The sequence below is a fragment of the Salmo salar genome, chromosome ssa10 (assembly GCF_905237065.1).
Source record: "Salmo salar chromosome ssa10, Ssal_v3.1, whole genome shotgun sequence".
Taxonomy (NCBI): Eukaryota; Metazoa; Chordata; class Actinopteri; order Salmoniformes; family Salmonidae; genus Salmo; species Salmo salar.
In genome coordinates, this window is record NC_059451.1 from 18,293,873 (window position 1) to 18,312,703 (window position 18,831).

At 40.7% G+C, this 18,831-nt stretch overlaps 2 protein-coding genes across 2 annotated transcripts in view; both read right to left on the reverse strand.

The window, feature by feature from the left end:
- The window catches only part of LOC106613669 (ceramide synthase 1), a 43,684-nt gene extending 34,394 nt beyond the window's left edge, over window positions 1-9,290 (reverse strand). Inside the window, exon 1 of the mRNA XM_014216172.2 lies at window positions 7,918-9,290. Within this exon, the coding sequence (XP_014071647.1) occupies window positions 7,918-8,172 (255 nt within the window). The 5' untranslated portion in view covers window positions 8,173-9,290. The remainder of the gene's footprint in view (window positions 1-7,917) is intronic.
- A 1,095-nt stretch (window positions 9,291-10,385) lies between these two features.
- On the reverse strand, window positions 10,386-13,954 carry LOC106613672 (coatomer subunit epsilon). The gene is made up of 10 exons (XM_014216178.2): window positions 13,709-13,954; window positions 13,437-13,499; window positions 13,125-13,225; window positions 12,858-13,010; window positions 12,717-12,770; window positions 12,492-12,573; window positions 12,121-12,276; window positions 11,617-11,685; window positions 11,127-11,201; window positions 10,386-10,790 (listed from the first exon to the last, which is right to left on the reverse strand). Exons 1-10 carry the CDS (start codon window positions 13,808-13,810, stop codon window positions 10,737-10,739), a joined length of 909 nt encoding a protein of 302 aa, XP_014071653.1. The 5' UTR covers window positions 13,811-13,954; the 3' UTR covers window positions 10,386-10,736.
- Between the last annotated feature and the right edge of the window lie 4,877 nt (window positions 13,955-18,831).

Here is an 18,831-nt window from a genome sequence, read left to right on the forward strand (position 1 = left end):
TGATCCAGAGAGCCTTTAGGGCCCTACAGTTTGTCTGAGCCCAAATCTTCTTAGCCGACACCTCTGCCCTCGGTGCAGTGCAGTGGCCGAGTTAAGACAGTGTAATAACAACAGTAACTACAAAGCCTGAAGGTGACTGACAGCTCTGAGCCATCTGCACATCAGAGCTCAACAGTGTGCGTCTGTATCCTCCAAATAGAAAGTCCCTAAAAGGCGTTTTTCACAGTAAAGTCAGAGAGGCCATCTTATGTGAAGACATGTACCACATGACCACAATGTCAGACACAATATCATACTCTCAGGGTCAGGAGTTTTTCCTGACCATGTGCACAGGAAGAAAAAAAAAAGTCCTAGTTATAGTCTATAGGTAACTAGTGCCCAGAGTTTTTACAGTGTGGTCGGGGGTTAGTAGTATTAGAGAGAGACTATTGTTGCTGCATGAGGGTCAGTCAGTCAGTCAGTCAGTCAGTCAGTCAGTCAGTGGGTTCACTGTAGGTCCTGTCTCTCTCTACTCCCCCTCCATCTCAGACGCTTCTTTATATACCCACGCTGCCACAGAGACAGAGGTTGTGGGAATAGTCCCCTGATAGCTTCAAATATTTAAGGGAGTAGTAGAACAGGAGCACCCAGGAGATTTCAATCGGATGCCTTGTGTTTTATTTATGGCGTCCCTTAATTCTACGAGAGGCTGAAGTTGTTCGGCTATATTGGAGTACACGGTGACACCCATTCCTCAGATGAAAGCTAGATAGTTTAGCCTCAATGCATCACTGGATGCTCATTTTCGTTAACATGATTTACATGGCACTGAACCCATTTCTCAATCACTGTTTGGGTGCGTCTTACGTAATACACACAACACGTAATTCGAGAAATACCCCAATAGTGTTGCGTCAGATTGTACCAGTGTAATTAATTATGAAAGGCCATTTCTCATCCAGGGTCTGTCCATAGTAGTTGTGACTAAAAGGAAAAACAACCCATTCCCTGACCACATCTGAGCCAATATATGGGGCCAATGACATAGCATTTAGCTTTACTTCTAACCCAGCCAAATGTCCAAATTAATAATGAGCTGTGAGCCACATCTGTTGGGACGGACATTGGAGCACCTCCCAGTCAACCCCAACAGTGCGAGAGACAGGGGCGCCATGGCAGGGTATGGCAGTCATCATAACCTCGCTCAACACCAACAATTTAGAATAGGCTACTAAAATCATTCAAGTTCTGATTAAAGGCAAATGCAGTTTAGCTGGATTCGCGGGCTGACGTTAGGACCATGCAGACGCATGGAAGCGAGACCGAAGGCTGTTTGTATGGCTGGCTGTTTTTTTGGAGAGCACATCGACGCAGCTGCAGGGAACAACTTGGCTTTTTCTCAAAACAGTACAGTGGTAAAGTTGGCTGTAGTAGATGGCTTGGGCTAGGCAACTGCTGTTTGACTTGACATCAGGGCTCAACATTAACGCTTGTCCTCTTGTCCGGGACAAGTTACAAAAAATATTGTTGGACAAGAAGAATATAGATTTAAGTTGTCCGAATGGACAAGAAAAAAAGAAATCACACTAAAATCACAATATCAAACAATTACACCGATCAGAATTGTATCAAAGGCCAACATTTGAATAATATTCAAATACATTTTTCATGTACATACAGTGGCTTGCGAAAGTATTCACACCCCTTGGCATTTTTCCTATTCTGTTGCCTTACAGCCTGGAATTAAAATAGATTTTTTTGGGGGGGTTGTATCATTTGATTTACACAACATGCCTACCAGTTTGAAGATGCAAAATATTTTTTCTTGTGAAACAAACAAGAAGACAAAAAAATGAAAACTTGAGCGTGCATAACTATTCACCCCCGCAAAGTCAATACCTTTTGCAGCAATTACAACTGCAAGTCTCTTGGGATATGTCTCATTCTTCAAGGCAAAACTGCTCCAGCTCCTTCAAGTTGGATGGGTTCCGCTGGTGTACAGCAATCTTTAAGTCATACCACAGATTCTCAATTGGGATTGAGGTCTAGGCTTTAACTAGGCCATTCCAAGGCATTTAAATGTTTTCCCGTAAACCACTCAAGTGTTGCTTTAGCAGTATGCTTAGGGTCATTGTTCTGCTGGAAGGTGAACCTCCGTCCCAGTCTCAAATCTCTGGAAGACTGAAACAGGTTTCCCTCAAGTATATCCCTGTATTTAGCCCCATCCATCATTCCTTCAATTCTGACCAGTTTCCCAGTCCCTGCCAATGAAAAGCATCCCCACAGCATGATGCTGCCACCACCATGCTTCACTGTGGGGATGGTGTTCTCGAGGTGATGAGAGGTGTTGGGTTTGTGCCAGACACAGCGTTTTCCTTGATGACCAAAAAGCTACATTTTAGTCTCATTTGACAGAGTACCTTCTTCCATATGTTTGGGGAGTCTCCCACATGCCTTTTGGCGAACACCAAACGTGTTTGCTTATTTTGTTCGTAAGCAATGGCTTTTTTCTGGCCACTTCCGTAAAGCTCAGCTCTGTGGAGTGTACGGCTTAAACTGGTCCTATGGACAGATACTCCAATCTACGCTGTGGAGCTTTGCAGCTCCTTCAGGGTTATCTTTGGTCTCTTTGTTGCCTCTGATTAATGCCCTCCTTGCCTGGTCCGTGAGTTTTGGTGGGCGGCCCTCTCTTGGCAGGTTTGTTGTGGTGCTATATTCTTTCCATTTTTTAATATTGGATTTAATGGTGCTCTGTGAGATGTTCAAAGTTTCTGATCTTTTTTTTAGAACCCAACCCTGATCTGTAGAGCTCCTTGGTCTTCATGGTGCCGCTTGCTTGGTGGTGCCCCTTGTTTAGTAGTGTTGCAGACTCTGGGGACTTTCAGAACAGGTGTATATATATACTGAGATCATGTGACAGGTCATGTGACACTTAGATTGAACACAGGTGGACTTTATTTAACTAATTATGTAACTTCTGAAGGTAATTGGTTGCACCAAATCTTATTTAGGTGCTTCATAGCAAAGGAGTGAATACATATGCACGCATCACTTTTTATTTCTTTAATTTTTTCGAATTTTTTGAAACAAGTTCTTTTTTTCATTTCACTTCACCAACTTGGCCTATTTTGTGTATGTCCATTACATGAAATCCAAATAAAAAGAAATGTATATTACAGGTTGCAATGCAACAAAATAGGAAAAACACCAAAGGGGATGAATACTTTTCCAAGGCACTGTAAATAAAAAAGCCTACAAGTCAAAGTGTAGGTGATATGCATACAGCCTCATGTCCAACTCGATGGGGACATGAGGGAGTTGCCAACAAAAAATTGCCAAACTTTAATATAGCCTAAACTTTAATATAGACATGTTTGACAAATATAGTGAAGTTTAAGTAACATTAACGTCGAAAGGCTTTATTCTGTCGACATACTTCAGGCACAGTTCGTGCAGATCAAATGGTCACGAGACCTGAGAGTGAAGGACAGTGCCTGTTGCGCACATCACCCACCTTGAATCTGAGCGGAGACGGTCAGCATTTAGAAACTATTTAACCATAAACATAATTGTTTAAAACCTGTACGTTTTATGTCATTTTATGAAGCATGACTTACCTTGTTTCAAAGTAGCCTAGCTTAGTGAAAAATAAAACCTTACAAATTATATTAATTTCATGCCATTGGAACCAGCATTTATTGCATGTTCTATTGGTTTATAAATCAACGTTATTTTACTGTCCAGCAGCCAAAGGTCAATCTGCTGCACAGACACTATGGAGAGGCTCGTCTAGAGTACCCGGTTAAATTGTGTTTGAGAGCATTTTTTTACTCTGTAAATGGTTAAATGAGTGTGAAATAGTTTGAGTGGGCAACATATACTATGACTTTAAATTGACGTAGAATTATTTTGCCATATTAAAGTATTGTATATTCCACAAATTTTCCTGGAAATTGGACCGTTTCTGTTACTACCTTACACAAACTTACATTTTCACCTCAACGAATTGATTGGAATTACACATCCTTTTTACCTCAAATTGGTGATATTATTATAAAGGTTTATAGTCATCATGATGACATAAGACTGATTGCTTAAAATAGATCAATATATTTGGTTTGTTACTGTTGATTTTGTCACACGCTGGGATGCGCAGGACTTATGAAATGGCACAACAAATTTGATGTGGTCTCTCTATAAAAGTCGCTGGCCACACACCAATACATGGATTTGACAAACTATCACTTAAATAGCGGCCAACTGTTTACACTGTTGATATCCTATGCCTCGTCATGATTCATTTAAGTCAGGGATGGGCAACTGGTGGCCACCCCTATTTTCTTTTTTTTACTCAGTCGGGGTCTCAACTTACTGTTGCGAGTTAGAATAGTAGAATACACAAGGTGCAATTTCAAAATTTGGTTGTGCATCAGCAGTTTTTATTTTGTTATGTCAGTCACTGATAGACACTCAATTAGCCCATGTCAGCTAACATCTTTTAGATTGCTAAATTGACTGGACGCTAAACTATCTAAACGTATCATGGTCAAATTACTGGATGAGGGATCCCCAATGATTTTGTTAGTCAGTCTCACTCAGATATCATATCAAAAACAGCAACCATTTCTCTCCATCCTTTGGCAAAATGTGTAGAATTGCAGGAAATTTAAGTGTAAAACAGTTCATTTTCCTCTCCGCCCCATGGCAAAATGTGTAGAATTGCAGCAAACTTGCTTTAAAACTGCAACATTTTCTCTACACCCCAAGATAAAATGTATAGAATTACACAAAATTTACTCTGAAACAAAAACTACAAAATCTCTGCTGTCAAGAGGGGGGCCACTAAAATGTTTTGCTCGCAATGTTTTACATTAAAGTTGCCCATCCCTGGGTTTACGTTAACTAACAGAAATAGTGGTCTGTTCCCTTTCCCGTGATGGCAGCCTCCCGAAATCAACATCCAACATTCCAAAATATCGATATAAGCCTTCTACAAGTTCTCATTCAACCAGGCTATTTCAAGTTTCCGTGTAGCCTTTGAATAGCGTTAGTTTAAGAAGTGCTACACTCCAAAACGTTTGCCTCCTGTTCTATTGATTTCAGCGTGATATCGATGGAAGTGATTAACCAAAAAGTGTTGCGCTACACTTACCACGTTGGCGACCCATTTGAATCAAAATGCATCACTTCAAAATGTAGCTGGATGTCTTCTACAAACTGTCCTCTAACCAGTGATGTAAAAATGATTCCTATTTTCTGTGTGGTTATTGAGCTGAGTTTGAACAGGACACGCAACTTCATCTCCCCCTACCGAGCTATTGATTTCAACTGATAATCGACATACGGTGCATTCGGAAAGTATTCAGATCACTTGACTTTTTCCACATTTTGTTACGTTACAGCCTTATTCTGAAATTGATTAAATAATATTTTCCCCTCATCAATCTACACACAATACCCCATAATGACAAAGCAAAAACGGGTTTTTAGAAATGTTGGCAAATGTAAAAAAAATAAAAAATGAAATATCACATTTACATAAGTATTTCTCCCATTCTTCTCTGCAGATCCTCTCAAGCGCTGTCAGGTTGGATGGGGAGCATCGCTGCACAGCTATTTTCAGGTCTCTCCAGAGATGTTCGATCGGGTTCAAGTCCGGGCTCTGGTTGGGCCACTCAAGGACATTCAGAGACTTGTCCCAAAGCCACTCCTGCGTTGTCTTGGCTGTGTGCTTAGGGCTGTTGTCCTGTTGGAAGGTGAACCTTCACCCCAGTCTGAAGTCCTGAGCAGGTTTTCATCCAGGATCTCTCTGTACTTTGCTCTGTTCATCTTTCCCTCGATCCTGACTAGTCTCACAGTCATTGCTGCTGAAAAACAACCCCACAGTATGATGCTGCCAGCACCATGCTTCACTATAGGGATGGTGCCAGGTTTCCTCCAGACGTGATGCTTGGCATTCAGGCCAAAAAGTTCAATCTTGGTTTCATCAAATCAGAGAGTCTTGTTTCTCATGGTGTGAGAGTCCTTTAGGTGCCTTTTGGTAAACTCCAAGCAGCCTGTCACATGTATTTTACTGAGGAGTGGCTTCTGTCTGGCCACTCTACCATAAAGGCCTGATTGGTTGAGTGCTGCAGAGATGGTTGTCCTTCTGGAAGGTTCTTCCATCTCCATAACGGAATTATGTCAGAGTGACCATCGGGTTCTCGGTCACCTCCCTGACCAAGGCCCTTCTCCCCCGATTGCTCAGTTTCCCGGGTGGCCAGCTCTAGGAATAGTCTTGGTGTTTCCAAACTGGAAACAGGATGCACCTGAGCTCAATTTCGAGTCTCATAGCAAAGGGTCTGAATACTTATGTAAATAAGGTGTAATCTGTTTTTTTTAAGTAATAATTTTTCTAAAAACCTGTTTTTGCTCTGTCATTATGGGATATTGTGTGCAGATTGATGAGGAAAAACATTTATTTAATCAATTTTAGAATAAGGCTGTAACGTAACAAAATGTGGAAAAAGTCAAGGGGTCTGAATACAAAACCCTTTCCCCTGTCACTTTGCCATACTCTTGGTTTTGCTGAAATGATGCCCCTGGAGGGAGAGTCAGAGTCTGTATCTCTCAGCAGAGCTTTGAGTCCCCTACTACTGTCATGGAGCCAAAAGCTGGGAGGATTATGAATGTATTCATTCATTGATAGGCAAAGATATGCTAATGGTGTGTAACACATTCATTGATGGATAACTGACTGAATGTGTGTGGGGAAAAAATAAGACACCCTAGCTACTAGGCTACTCGAAAATAAATGACAAAACAACCTAGAATTGCTGAATATTGGTTTTTTGATGATAGTTTGAGCACGCACCAGGAAACCACTGTTTTAGCCCGCTTGTGTTAGTGCTGTGACAGTAGCTTGAGAGATAATGCTACTGTGTAGTAGATCTCACATGCATTGATTTCCTCATCAGTCTACGGCCTTAAGTCAATCACCAATGATTAGGGAGGCTATACACTCTTAGAAAAAGGAGTTCCAAAGGGATTCTTCGGCTGTCCCCATAAGAGCAGCCTTTTGGGTTCCAGATAGAACCCTCTGTGGAAAGGGTTTTACATGGAAGCCAAAAAGGTTCTACCTGGATCAAAAAGCATTCTTCAAAGGGTTATCCTATGGGGACACCCGAAGAACCCTTTGAGGTTCTAGATAGCCTACACTCTTAGAAAAAAGGGTGGTCTGTGGTTCTCATGTATGTGTCCTTAATCTCCTCAGCAAAGCTTGCTTGCCACATCTCTGCTCTGGTCTTTGTAACCCGGGAGTTCATATTTTATTGCAGAGTCATTAGCTGAGGTGAAGGGTTTCCGTAGTCTTGCTGAATCAGTTTCCTGGTATCTGATCTTGGTCTCATTAGTGTTCTCAAGTAGCCCGTGTTCCTAGAACCCCTGGTTGGGAACTACAAGTCGACACACACTGAGACACTAAAGGTATCCGAGTGTAGCGTGTAGGCCTTCCTCAGAATGAAGGTATTCCTCATATGCTTCAATTTGATGGGCACCATGATTAACTTGTCAGGAGGACAAGCCTCCAGTACAGTAGACAACAATTGTTGAATTCAACAAGGAGAATAATTTATGTTTTCATACCAGAGAGACACGGACCAGTGTTTCACATCACCTGTTGTGGGCTTGAAAAGTGAAATGTAATTAATCATAATTGAAATACAATGGTTATCTTATTTCACTAATACTGCAAGGTATATGAAACATGTGACATGAATGCCTTTATAAACACCCAATGAAGGCTGAACTCTGATAGAAGGCTCCTGTAATTAGGGAACGAGAATAAGGTGAATGGTTCTTGAAGTAAAGAGGGAATTGATGTATTTCCTGGAGAAAAGTGTATGTGAATGTATAGTATGCAAAATTGAGGGAAAAGCTGAGTATGGTGGGTGTATCTACCTTGAACAGACATTCTGTTAGTCCCCGTCGTATCTGCGTCCACATAACGGCGCACATGAAGAAAAGCCCGATTTCGGTCCATGTAATATAAGCGTTATCCAGGAGCGTCCTTTTAGAGAGCTCTAGACCGCACGCACTGCAGTCTCTCAAGGCACTGAGCATCACAGTAGACGCTCTCGTTACGAGACCCGTATAGCCAGGCATGGGTTCCACCTCCCCGACTCTCATACTGTCATCATCGGTGTGACTGTCCATTGTGGCGGCACGGAAAACGGCGATTTAGAATACTGACACAGACAGTGTTTTCTCCTTACAGGAGGTAGCCAGGCAAGATCCCGACGCTTCCAAACTACTGTATCTAGCAAGTTATATAGCTAAACTAAAAACTCGAATAAACTTTAAGCAGCTTAACCTAGTCTCAAGTGGCCTAATGTTAATTCTTTGTTTTCTAAATTAGGACGTGGGCTCATTTCACATGAAGACAATTTATGTCTGATTGGATTATAAACTTACAAAAACCATGGGTAAACCGGCTGGATTTATTTAATAGCCAACGTTAATTACCTAGCTATAATTATTAGAATTACAAGCTACTGTATTCTATGACCTAGTAAACATTGGCCAGAATTTTGAATTTTTTTTATTTTACGCATACTACATCAAAATGTAGCTAACGTTAGCTTGTTAGCCGCCTAGCTCGCTAAATTAAATGTACACAATACCGGATAGACCAGCATTTAAAACGGCTACCAAACTAGCTAACGTTAGTTGAATCTATCAGAGATTAGATGTAACTGTAAAATCACGTCCGTGTTCCAAGAAAAGCAAATCCAGTAAGTATTATTAGCTATCTGGATAGCTACCTAAACTAAAGCTGTGCCATACTAGAGAGCGGTACAGTCGAGGTATCACATGCGATTCTTGTGAGGCCAACGTTAAATTCTGTCTGATCTCCGTTATTCGCCTTATATAACATATCTTCGTCATTTCATCAGCTAGAATAACCTATTCCTACCAGATACCAAACCATTGGTCCTTAAACATTTCTAATACTAAGAAAATAACCAGTAACGCCGATAAAAGTCCAGATATCCTCACAATGTTCGCCTTCCTCTGTCGTTCGGCTGCTAGTCGTGTCCTGCGGTGTCTGTGATGCAGTGTCTGTGATGCTGCGTCTTGACAAGTGACAGAAAAATGCGTGCTGTTTTAATGGGAATCAATGAAGAACATGATTCCTCACGGCACTTGAAACCTCTCTGGTTACCATATTAAAAGTACTGCTAGTAAATGTTTTTACCGGCACGACTATAATGTTCAGCACCCGCACCTAAAACCATTCTAACTAATTGAATGAAGAAAAAGCGAGGAGCTGTGACGTCATTATGGCCCACTATTTTCAACGACTGTGATAAAAAAAAAAACGGAGATAATTTAAAGCGACAGCGCAACATGTAACAGCAGAACGACGCACATCAACAACACGATGTCGACTGTTCCAGAAAACACATTCAAATTCTATGAAATGCATTTACTCCATGTTCAATCAGTGTAGATGAAGGGGAGGAGACAGGTTAAATAAGGATTTTTAAACCTTGAGACATGGATTGTGTATGTGTGGTATTCTGATGGAATGGGCAAGACAAAAATATTTAAGTGCTTTTGAACGGGGTATGGTAGTAGGGTGCCAGACACACCGGTTTGAGTCTGTCAAGAACCAAGAACTGCAACGTTGCAGGGTTTTCATGAATGTAATGGCCCACTCATTTACAAAAGGTAGAATTTCAAACACATAAAGGGGGAAACATTGTCTACCCCTAGCGAGGTCTCGTCGGGCCATCATCCATGAATTTCAATAGAACGATAAAAAAAGAAAAAAGAAAAGGCGAGTAGACTGATCGCGGGAAAAAAGTAACGCTCCCTATACATTCTTCCGCAAAAGGTGGATAAACTATTAGGCAAAATAATAATTGATCAACTGTGTGTACCCTCCACCACTGGTTTCACACTGACACCAGTGGAAAAAGTACCCAATTATCATACCTTAGTAAAAGTAAATATACCTTAATAGAAAATGACTCAAGTAAAAGTAACCCAGTAAAATCCTACTTGAGTTACCAAGTCTAAAAGTATTTGGGTTAAAATATACTTAAGAATCAAAAGTATAAATCATTTCAAATTCCTTATCAGATGGCACCATTTCCTTATTTTTGCATTTAGTGAGTCCGCAGGGATGACCAGGAATGTTCACTTGATAAGTGTGTGGATTAGACCATTTTCCTGTCCTGCTAAGCATTCAAAATGTAACGAGTACTTTTGGGTGTCAGGGAAAATGCATGGAGTAGAAAATACATAATTTTCTTTAGGAATGTAGTGAAGTAAAAGTTGTACAGTACAGATACCCCAAAAAACTACTTAAGTTGTACTTTCAAGTATTTTTAACCCACTGACTGACACACACTGGGTGTAAACCGGGTCATAAAACATTTATTGTACATGTTAGAGGAATGCTAAAAGGAAACAGAGTGACAGGAGGCATTTCTCAATGAGAGAAATTCAGATGTTAAACATCAAAGAGACATTATCAGAAGGGACATTTCATGTACTACAAATACCTGTACGTGTGAGTATAAAGAAAATATGTGTAAGGTAATAATATTATTATTCAATCTTTTTTATAATTCAAATTTCTAAACATGCATGTCAATTTTGATCTATACAGTTTAGAATTTCCCATATTGATAGACAAAAAGATATGGAGCAATCAGTTGTGTGTCCAGTATTAATAATGTTTTGGGGTCCAAACAGATGTCTCCATTGTCTCACGCAGTTGCAGTGGGAGCATACTGCATCGTCAGTCTGTCAAATTCATTCTCCTGAGGTAAAAAAGGAGAAGCATTTAACACACGGTAGAAAATGTTTAACTAGCAACACTGTTGTGGACAGAAATAAACTGGTCTAACGAATGATTCAACCTGACTTTTCAATGTTGATTTACATTTTTTTATTGGGGAATTATGTGTCGTGAAGTCTATGAAATTAAAGTCAAAACTAGTTTTAAATGCTTAGACTAGATATGCTGCAGTGCTCACCAATCAAATCATTTTATTTACTTCCAAGAAAGCTAAGGTTGACCAACAAGCTGTAACAAGGAAGAATGCATTGTTTCAAGATAAAGTAGAACTGTGTAAGGGCAAATGTAATCAACGTACCTTGGTCAGGTAGTCTTTAAGGAAGGGGTGAGCTCTATGGGCATCTTTCAGTTGAGAGAGATACCTGTTGGTTACCTGCAAACAGATACAAAACAGATTGATGCTAAGGAAATTCATGCCTATAAAAACATTGATCATAAATCATTAGAACAAGGTCTTATCTATATACACCTCAGGTGAGTTAAATAACCTTGATGGGTAATCAGTGATTACTTTGACCCTCATTGAAGAAAGCGTTCTGTAGATAGTCAAGATTCTATTGATTATTTACTCACTATCACCTCAATCTGGCACGAGCAGATTTTTTGTTGGGGGGGGGGGGCTTTATCCCTAGACCTTTGTCTTTGAAGTTTATTGCTATTCAAGGAGAAGGACACTAATGTGCAAGATATCTGCAAATTCAATAAACCCCCTTTTGTCATTCCAAAGCTTTGATAATGTCCAACAAACATTTCTCCGTATCTGTGGCAAAACTGATACAAAGTCTCACCTCAGGAGCTTTGCCTAAGTGCTGGGTCAGCACAATCAGGTTGATCAAAGTCTCAGGGTGGCTGCTGTCCTGTTAGGGGAAAAACAGACTATAAGAGGTTGGAAAACACCCTCTTTTTCCTCACAGAAATGTCTCGATGCACTGTATGACCTCGCTCGTTATCCCGCTTCATTCGTACATGTTCCATCACATTTTCTGAAATATGAATACAACTGCATTACTAGTGTATTTCTTTCACCTACTGGTCAATTGCTAAAATTGCAAGTATTTTGCTTATGAAGATACTAAACTTGTATTGATGTGGTTGGATAAGACAGACACCACTAATTGGTTTAACTCATTCAAATTGTTCTATTACAATGTCTTCACTGTAACACCCTATAATGTTACGCTATCAAATAGTGTTCATCTATATTTAAACACCCCTCTACACATCTACAAATTAATCTCTGAAATATGTCTACAGTTGATTAAGATAAGAGTACATTTGAAGTAAGTAATGACCTTGTCTAGTGCCTCCTGGAGAACCCCCTCTGCCTCCTCCCACTTGTTCTGGGCCATATGGCAGGCAGCCTGGCCATTCAGCAGAAGCAAAGTGGGGGAGTACTTATCCGACATCTCCTGGAAGATGTAGTAAGCATCCTGCAGCTTCTCTCCTCCCTGAAAAAAAAGGGAAAGTCAAGTCCTTTTTTTCTTCTTCTGTTGATCAGAAGACAGACAGAAATTGAGTGGACTTCAGTCCTAAATTGATGACTACTTTTCCATTGAGAGTGGTGCTCTGTCAAAAGCCCATTTCTTTCAGGTGAGGGGCAATGAGGCCCGCTCCAATGATGCATTATAGCATGTAGGGATCTTCGCTATGGGCTGACACTCACAACAGCGATGTTGACCCAAGCCGTGGACAGTTGGGTCAGTGTGGCATCCTCGTCCTGCTCCTGCATCTTCTTCAGCTCTTTCCTTCGTGTCAAAATAAGTAAACAACACCATATATGACCAACACGGAATCATATGCTCAATTTGCTGAATCCTTTTATAACTACATTTACTTAAAAGTACTTAAAAAGTTACTTAATCAGATGGTGTGTGTTAAGTGGACATACCTTGCCAAATCAACACGGTCTAAACTCAGCAGCACCTGAATGGTCATTGCCATGCTGAAAAAAAAGAGGGACATTCACATATCGCATAACACATAATAACAGGTGCTACAAACGTGAATAGTATCCTGTGATTGTCCTTACCACTCCAGACTTTCTCCCTGGTGCAGGGTCCTCAAGGCAGCATCCGAGTTCATCTCATGGTAGTAAATGGACGCAGCCATGAGCAGGAAGGTTGTGTTGGCCACATCTACATTCTTGCTCATCTTCTTGTCAAGTTCAGCCACAATGGCATCCCTGCACAAGCAACAAAGACAGCAATATTTTTACACCACCAAAGGAGTCGACAAAATGCATTTCACTTTAATTACACAGGTGGGTTGTTATATTGACTGTTTAATGGAATAAAACCTTTTGCCCTCATTGGCACGATACTCAGCAAACATCTTGACAGCCTGGAGTTCTGGCGAGGAGCTGGCCTTGATGTCATCCATCACCACAGCATACTTCCTCTGAAATTATACAGGAGATGAAAACTGATACAATATTGACAGGCAGTGTCTTAATGGCACTTAAAATGGAGGCATCTTCAGATGATAAAGTTATAGTTCAAGATTAGACAGTAAAAACAATATAGTAATTTATTGCAGTGACACTAACGTTACACTCGCGTCATTTGACGTTCTAATAAATATATCGCCATCTGTGCAATTATGAAGTTACCTGGGCAATATAGGCTCTGTACAGAAACATGTCTCTCTCGACCTCCTTCTCAGGTGTTGATGGCTGTAAAGAGGAAAATAGCAAGTAGGTGTTGTTTTTGATTTAACATCATCTATTAATTCATTGAATTGCTTTTATAACAGAGATGTTAACGTTAGCGGCTAGTACTAACGTTAGCTGATTAGCTAGCCAGTTCAAACGTTTTACATCGAGACTACAGAAAGACTAGCTATTAGCCATGTTGCACAAACGGTTTATCAGCAGATAATTACCTTAACTTTCTGAGCTTCATTGATACATTGTTGATAACTGCCAATGTAATAAGCATTTTTCACATCGAAGAGTTCATCAACATCTCCTTGTTGCGTCGCCATGTTGACTGGATTACTTCCTAGACACGTAGCACCAACGCGTCATCACACAACGTATTGAACACGTTCAAGACAACTCGGAAACAGTGTTGCCAACTCCTCAGTAAGGAAAGTAGCTATTGGCTGTCCTAAAAGTCGCTAGAAGTCGCTACATGACGTCATCACTTAATTTGCATAACTGGCCATGTGCATGTAATTGTGATGGATGCAGTAGGAGAGGAATAACGTTGTGGGAGAGATAAAAGGTGATTAAAAAACACCCTAAATATATTTAAAACTACAAATGAACTTTCTTCTGTCGATTCTTGTTTTTTTTAATGTCACAATTCCAACCCTCCTCCTTTATTTTTATTTATTTCACCTTTATTTAACCAGGTAGGCAAGTTGAGAACAAGTTCTCATTTACAATTGCGACCTGGCCAAGATAAAGCAAAGCAGTTCGACACATACAACAACACAGAGTTACACATGGAGTAAAACAAACATACAGTTAATAATACAGTACAAAAAGAAGTCTATATACAATGTGAGCAAATGAGGTGAGATGAGGGAGGTAAAGGCAAAAAAGGCCATGGTGGCAAAGTAAATACAATATAGCAAGTAAAACACTGGAATGGTAGATTTGCAGTGGAAGAAAGTGCAAAGTAGAAATAGAAATAATGGGGTGCAAAGGAGCAAAATAAATAAATACAGTAGGGGAAGAGGTAGTTGTATGGGCTAAATTATAGATGGGCTATGTACAGTTGCAGTGATCTGTGAGCTGCTCTGACAGCTGGTCCTTAAAGCTAGTGAGGGGCTTAGGACCGGCAAAAGTGACCCAAAAGAGACACTCTGGCGGAGTTAGTTAGTTTTTATTTTATTTTTTATTTAATTTTTTAGTTTTTTAGTTTAGTTTTCTTAATTTGGTTTGGTTTTTAACCTTATGGTCCACTTAGGAGCCTACAACAAGTCACAGTAAAACATGAACATTTTTAACCATAACATTTTTTACATTATTTTGTATACAATCTCCATTAACAATCTAAATGAACCAAAAAGAGACAATAGAAAAAACTGTCAATGGCAATGTGAGAAAATTAAGGTAACTAGTCTGGTAACTATGTAAGTTAGGGCGGGATCAGCCAGCGGCGGCTTCCCGCATGCGCGATTCATTTGCAGTCTGGATGAGGAGGGGTGAACATCTCCTGCTCTGACTGCAGCTGGGAGGGACTGCTGCGCGAGGACTGGGCCGCCTGTGAGTGCTTTGGGACGGGGGTGGGGCCCACGGCAGCACCCACTGCTCGTTGAGAAGAATAAGAACGATACGTGCTTTTATGTCAGAGTCTCCAAAAGTCTCCAATAACACCAGAAAAAGTCGCTAGATTTGTCGCTAGTCGCTTTTTAAAAATGTGTCGCTAGAGGGGTCTGAATACTCGCTAAATATAGCGACGAAGTCACTAAGTTGGCAGCACTGCTCGGAAACTCAGACCCCCGAGTTAAAATGTGCATAGTATTTTTGCATAGGGCTTCCTATTGGTTGATTCCTGGGGAGAACGACGATCATCGTACAAATAATTGCTTCTAACCCACCAGATGCATGTCCTTTACTGCTGCAGGGAAACGTAATCAGTTTACCTAATTTGTATCAGCATGTTAAATGTGAAACCAGAGGGGAAAAACTATAGACGACCTTTATTCCACACACAGAGACGAGTACAAAGCTCACCCTCCATTTGGCAAATCTGACCATAACTCTATCTTCCTGATTCCTGCTTACAAGCAAAAATTAAAGCAGGAAGCACCAGTGATTCGGTCTATAAAAAAAGTGGTCAGATGAAGCAGATGCTAAACTAAAGCACTGTTTTGCTAGCACAGACTGGAAAATGTTCCAGGATTCTTCCAATGACACCCAATCAGTCACTTGCTTCATCAATAAGTGCATCAATGACGTCGTCCCCATAGTGACTACGTACATTCCCCAACCAGAAGCCATGGATTACAGGCAACATTCGCACTGAGCTAAATGGTAGAGCTGCCGTTTTCAAGGAGCAGGACTCTAACCCGGAAGCTTATTAAAAAATCCCGCTATGCCCTCCGACGAACCATCAAACAGGCAAAGTGTCAATACAGGACTAAGATCCAATCGTACTACACCGGCTCCGACGCTCGTCGGATGAGGCAGGGCAAACTATTACAGACTACAAAGGGAAGCACAGCCGAGAGCTGCCTAGTGACATGAGCCTACCAGACGAGCTAAATAACTTGCTCGCTTCGAGGCAAGTAACACTGAAACATGTATGAGAGCATAAGCTGTTCCGGACAACTGTATGATCACACTCTCCTCAGTCGATGTGAGTAAGACCTTTAAACAGGTCAACATTCACAAGGCTGCAAGCCAGAAGGATTACCAGGACGTGTACGCCAAGCATGCACTGACCAACTGGCAAGTGTCTTCACTGACATTTTCAACCTCTCCCTGTCTGAGTATGTAATACCAACATGTTTCAAGCAGATCACCATAGTCCCTGTGCCCAAGAACACTAAGGTAACCTGCCTAAATGACTACCGATCCGTAGCACTCACGTCTGTAGCCATGAAGTGCTTTGAAAGGCTGGTCATGTCTCACATCAACACCATTATCCCAGAAACCCTAGACCCACTCCTATTTGCATACCGCCCCAACAGATCCACAGATGATGCAATCTCTATTGCACTCCACGCTGCTCTTTCCCACCTGGACAAAAGGAACACCTATGTGAGAATCTAATCATTGACTACAGCTCAGCATTCAACACCATAGTGCCCTCAAAGCTCATCAATAAGCTAAGGACCCTGGGACTAACCACCGCCCTTAACAACTGGATCCTGGGCTTCCTGACGGTGCCGCCCCCAGGTGGTAAGTGTAGGTAAGAACCGCCACGCTGATCCTCAATATGTAGGCCCCTCAGGGGTGCGCACTCATTACGCCCTGTTCACTCATGACTGCACGGCCAGGCACGACTCCAACACCATCATTAAGTTTGCAGATGAGTGTGCTCCTAATCTCAGCTCGTTATCTGTATAAAAGACACCTGGGAGCCAGAAATATTTCTGATTGAGGGGGTCAAATACTTATTTCCCTCATTAAAATGCAAATCATTTTTATAAAATTTTTGACATGCGTTTTTCTGGATTTTTTTGTTGTTATTCTGTCTCTCACTGTTCAAATAAACCTACCATTAAAATTATAGACTGATCATTTCTTTGTCAGTGGGCAAACGTACAAAATCAGCAGGGGATAAAATAATTTTTTCCCTCACTGTACATATTACCTCATTTACATCGACACCGGTGCCCCTGCACATTGACTCTTTACTGGTACCCCCTGTGTATACAGTAGCCTCGCTATTGTTATTTACTGCTGCTCTTTAATTATTTGTTACTTTTATCTTTATCTTTTTTTATGAAGGACAGTTTAGTTGCTAATGGAAGCCTGCACTACCGCGGCTGGCCTTCAACTTGAGTAATACCGCGTTCAGAACAACTGGAATCTCAGGAAAAAATGAGTTCCGACTGGGGAAAATTGATTTGAACGGTCATCCAACTCGGAATTCCAACTAGGGAACTCTGGCCTCTTTATAGAGCTCCGAATTTCCGACCTGAAGATCACTGATGTCATGATTTGACCTCGTATTTTTTTGAGTTCCCAATTGTTTTGAAAACGGCATTACTCAATGAGAGGGGCATCACTGAGCTAGCCTGCAACGTCACTTAACCAACTTTATTTGGCTTCAATGCGCGATTCATGGTGCGTTGAAGACAACTGGGAACTCTGAAAATACGAGGTCAAATCATGACATTAGTCGGAGCTCTAGAAAGAGGCCTGCAGAGTTCCCGAGTAGGAAATCTATGGCAAGAGCCTTAACATTGGAATGAATGGTGTCTCGTGATCTATGGATTTGTCCATTCATATATACATTGGTTGATTCTGATACTTTCCAAGTGGGAACCTCATTTTTCCACAATGAGTTTCCAAGTCGGAAATTTCCAAGTTTCCGAGTTCCGAGGGGTCATGAACACGGCATTGCTGAGGAGCATGGGAAATGCAGTTGAAATGTTGTCTTTTTACCAAATTTGATTACATTAGTTTATTTATGTAAATTGCGTATCTTAAAATGACATATCTCATGCTAATGTGTGTCCATTGGTTTCTGTATAGACTAAAACATTTTTTTTTGTCTTTTGCCAAGTAATCACAGAGAACATGTATGTAATCAAGTTTAGAGAGGGACGGAACCTACACTGTTACATTTCTATGTAGGATACATTACAATTTAAGAAACATGAATAGAGTGTGTATCTCAATGGTTATAGTGCGGCTCAAAGATGAGTTTACAGTATATCAGTTTGCTACAGTATATCATTGGTTAGAAAGTGGCAATATCCAAACACTCCACTAAATGGCGCTCCTGAACAAGCTTCTCATCGAATTAACTCAACCCAATGCACCACGCGGATGCAGGAATGCTGTGATAAGGATGACAATAAGCATAAAAATCAATAATATTATGGATGACTGGATTGCAGAGTAGCCTATGAACTAACTATATGAATGTGGTGATATTCTATAAATAAGATTACGATTATGCATGTAACCTACAATATCTGTTTGAAATAGCCCTATTTAATATGGTTTGAATGTTTATGAGTTATTTATATTCGTTTTTATCAGGTCCATAACAGAAAAAAAGAGCTTGTTGATTGTTTAAAACATGCTCTTCACAATGAACAACATAACCTCCGGAATTCCTGCTAAACCCATCACTTCATAGACCTGGGGAAAAACTGTGCTGTCCTTTCCATAAAACATCTGCTGTTAAACACCTAATGTCTGGATTTACAATCTCTCTCTCTCTCTCTCCCTCTCTCTCTCTCTCTCTCTGTGTGTGTTCTACATAAATCCGTTTGTGATTAATAAAGTTACCCAACTCAGCTACTGAGGCAATATTTTCCTTTAATGAGGTCAAATATTAATCTTCATGAATTATGATTAAATAATTGTGTAG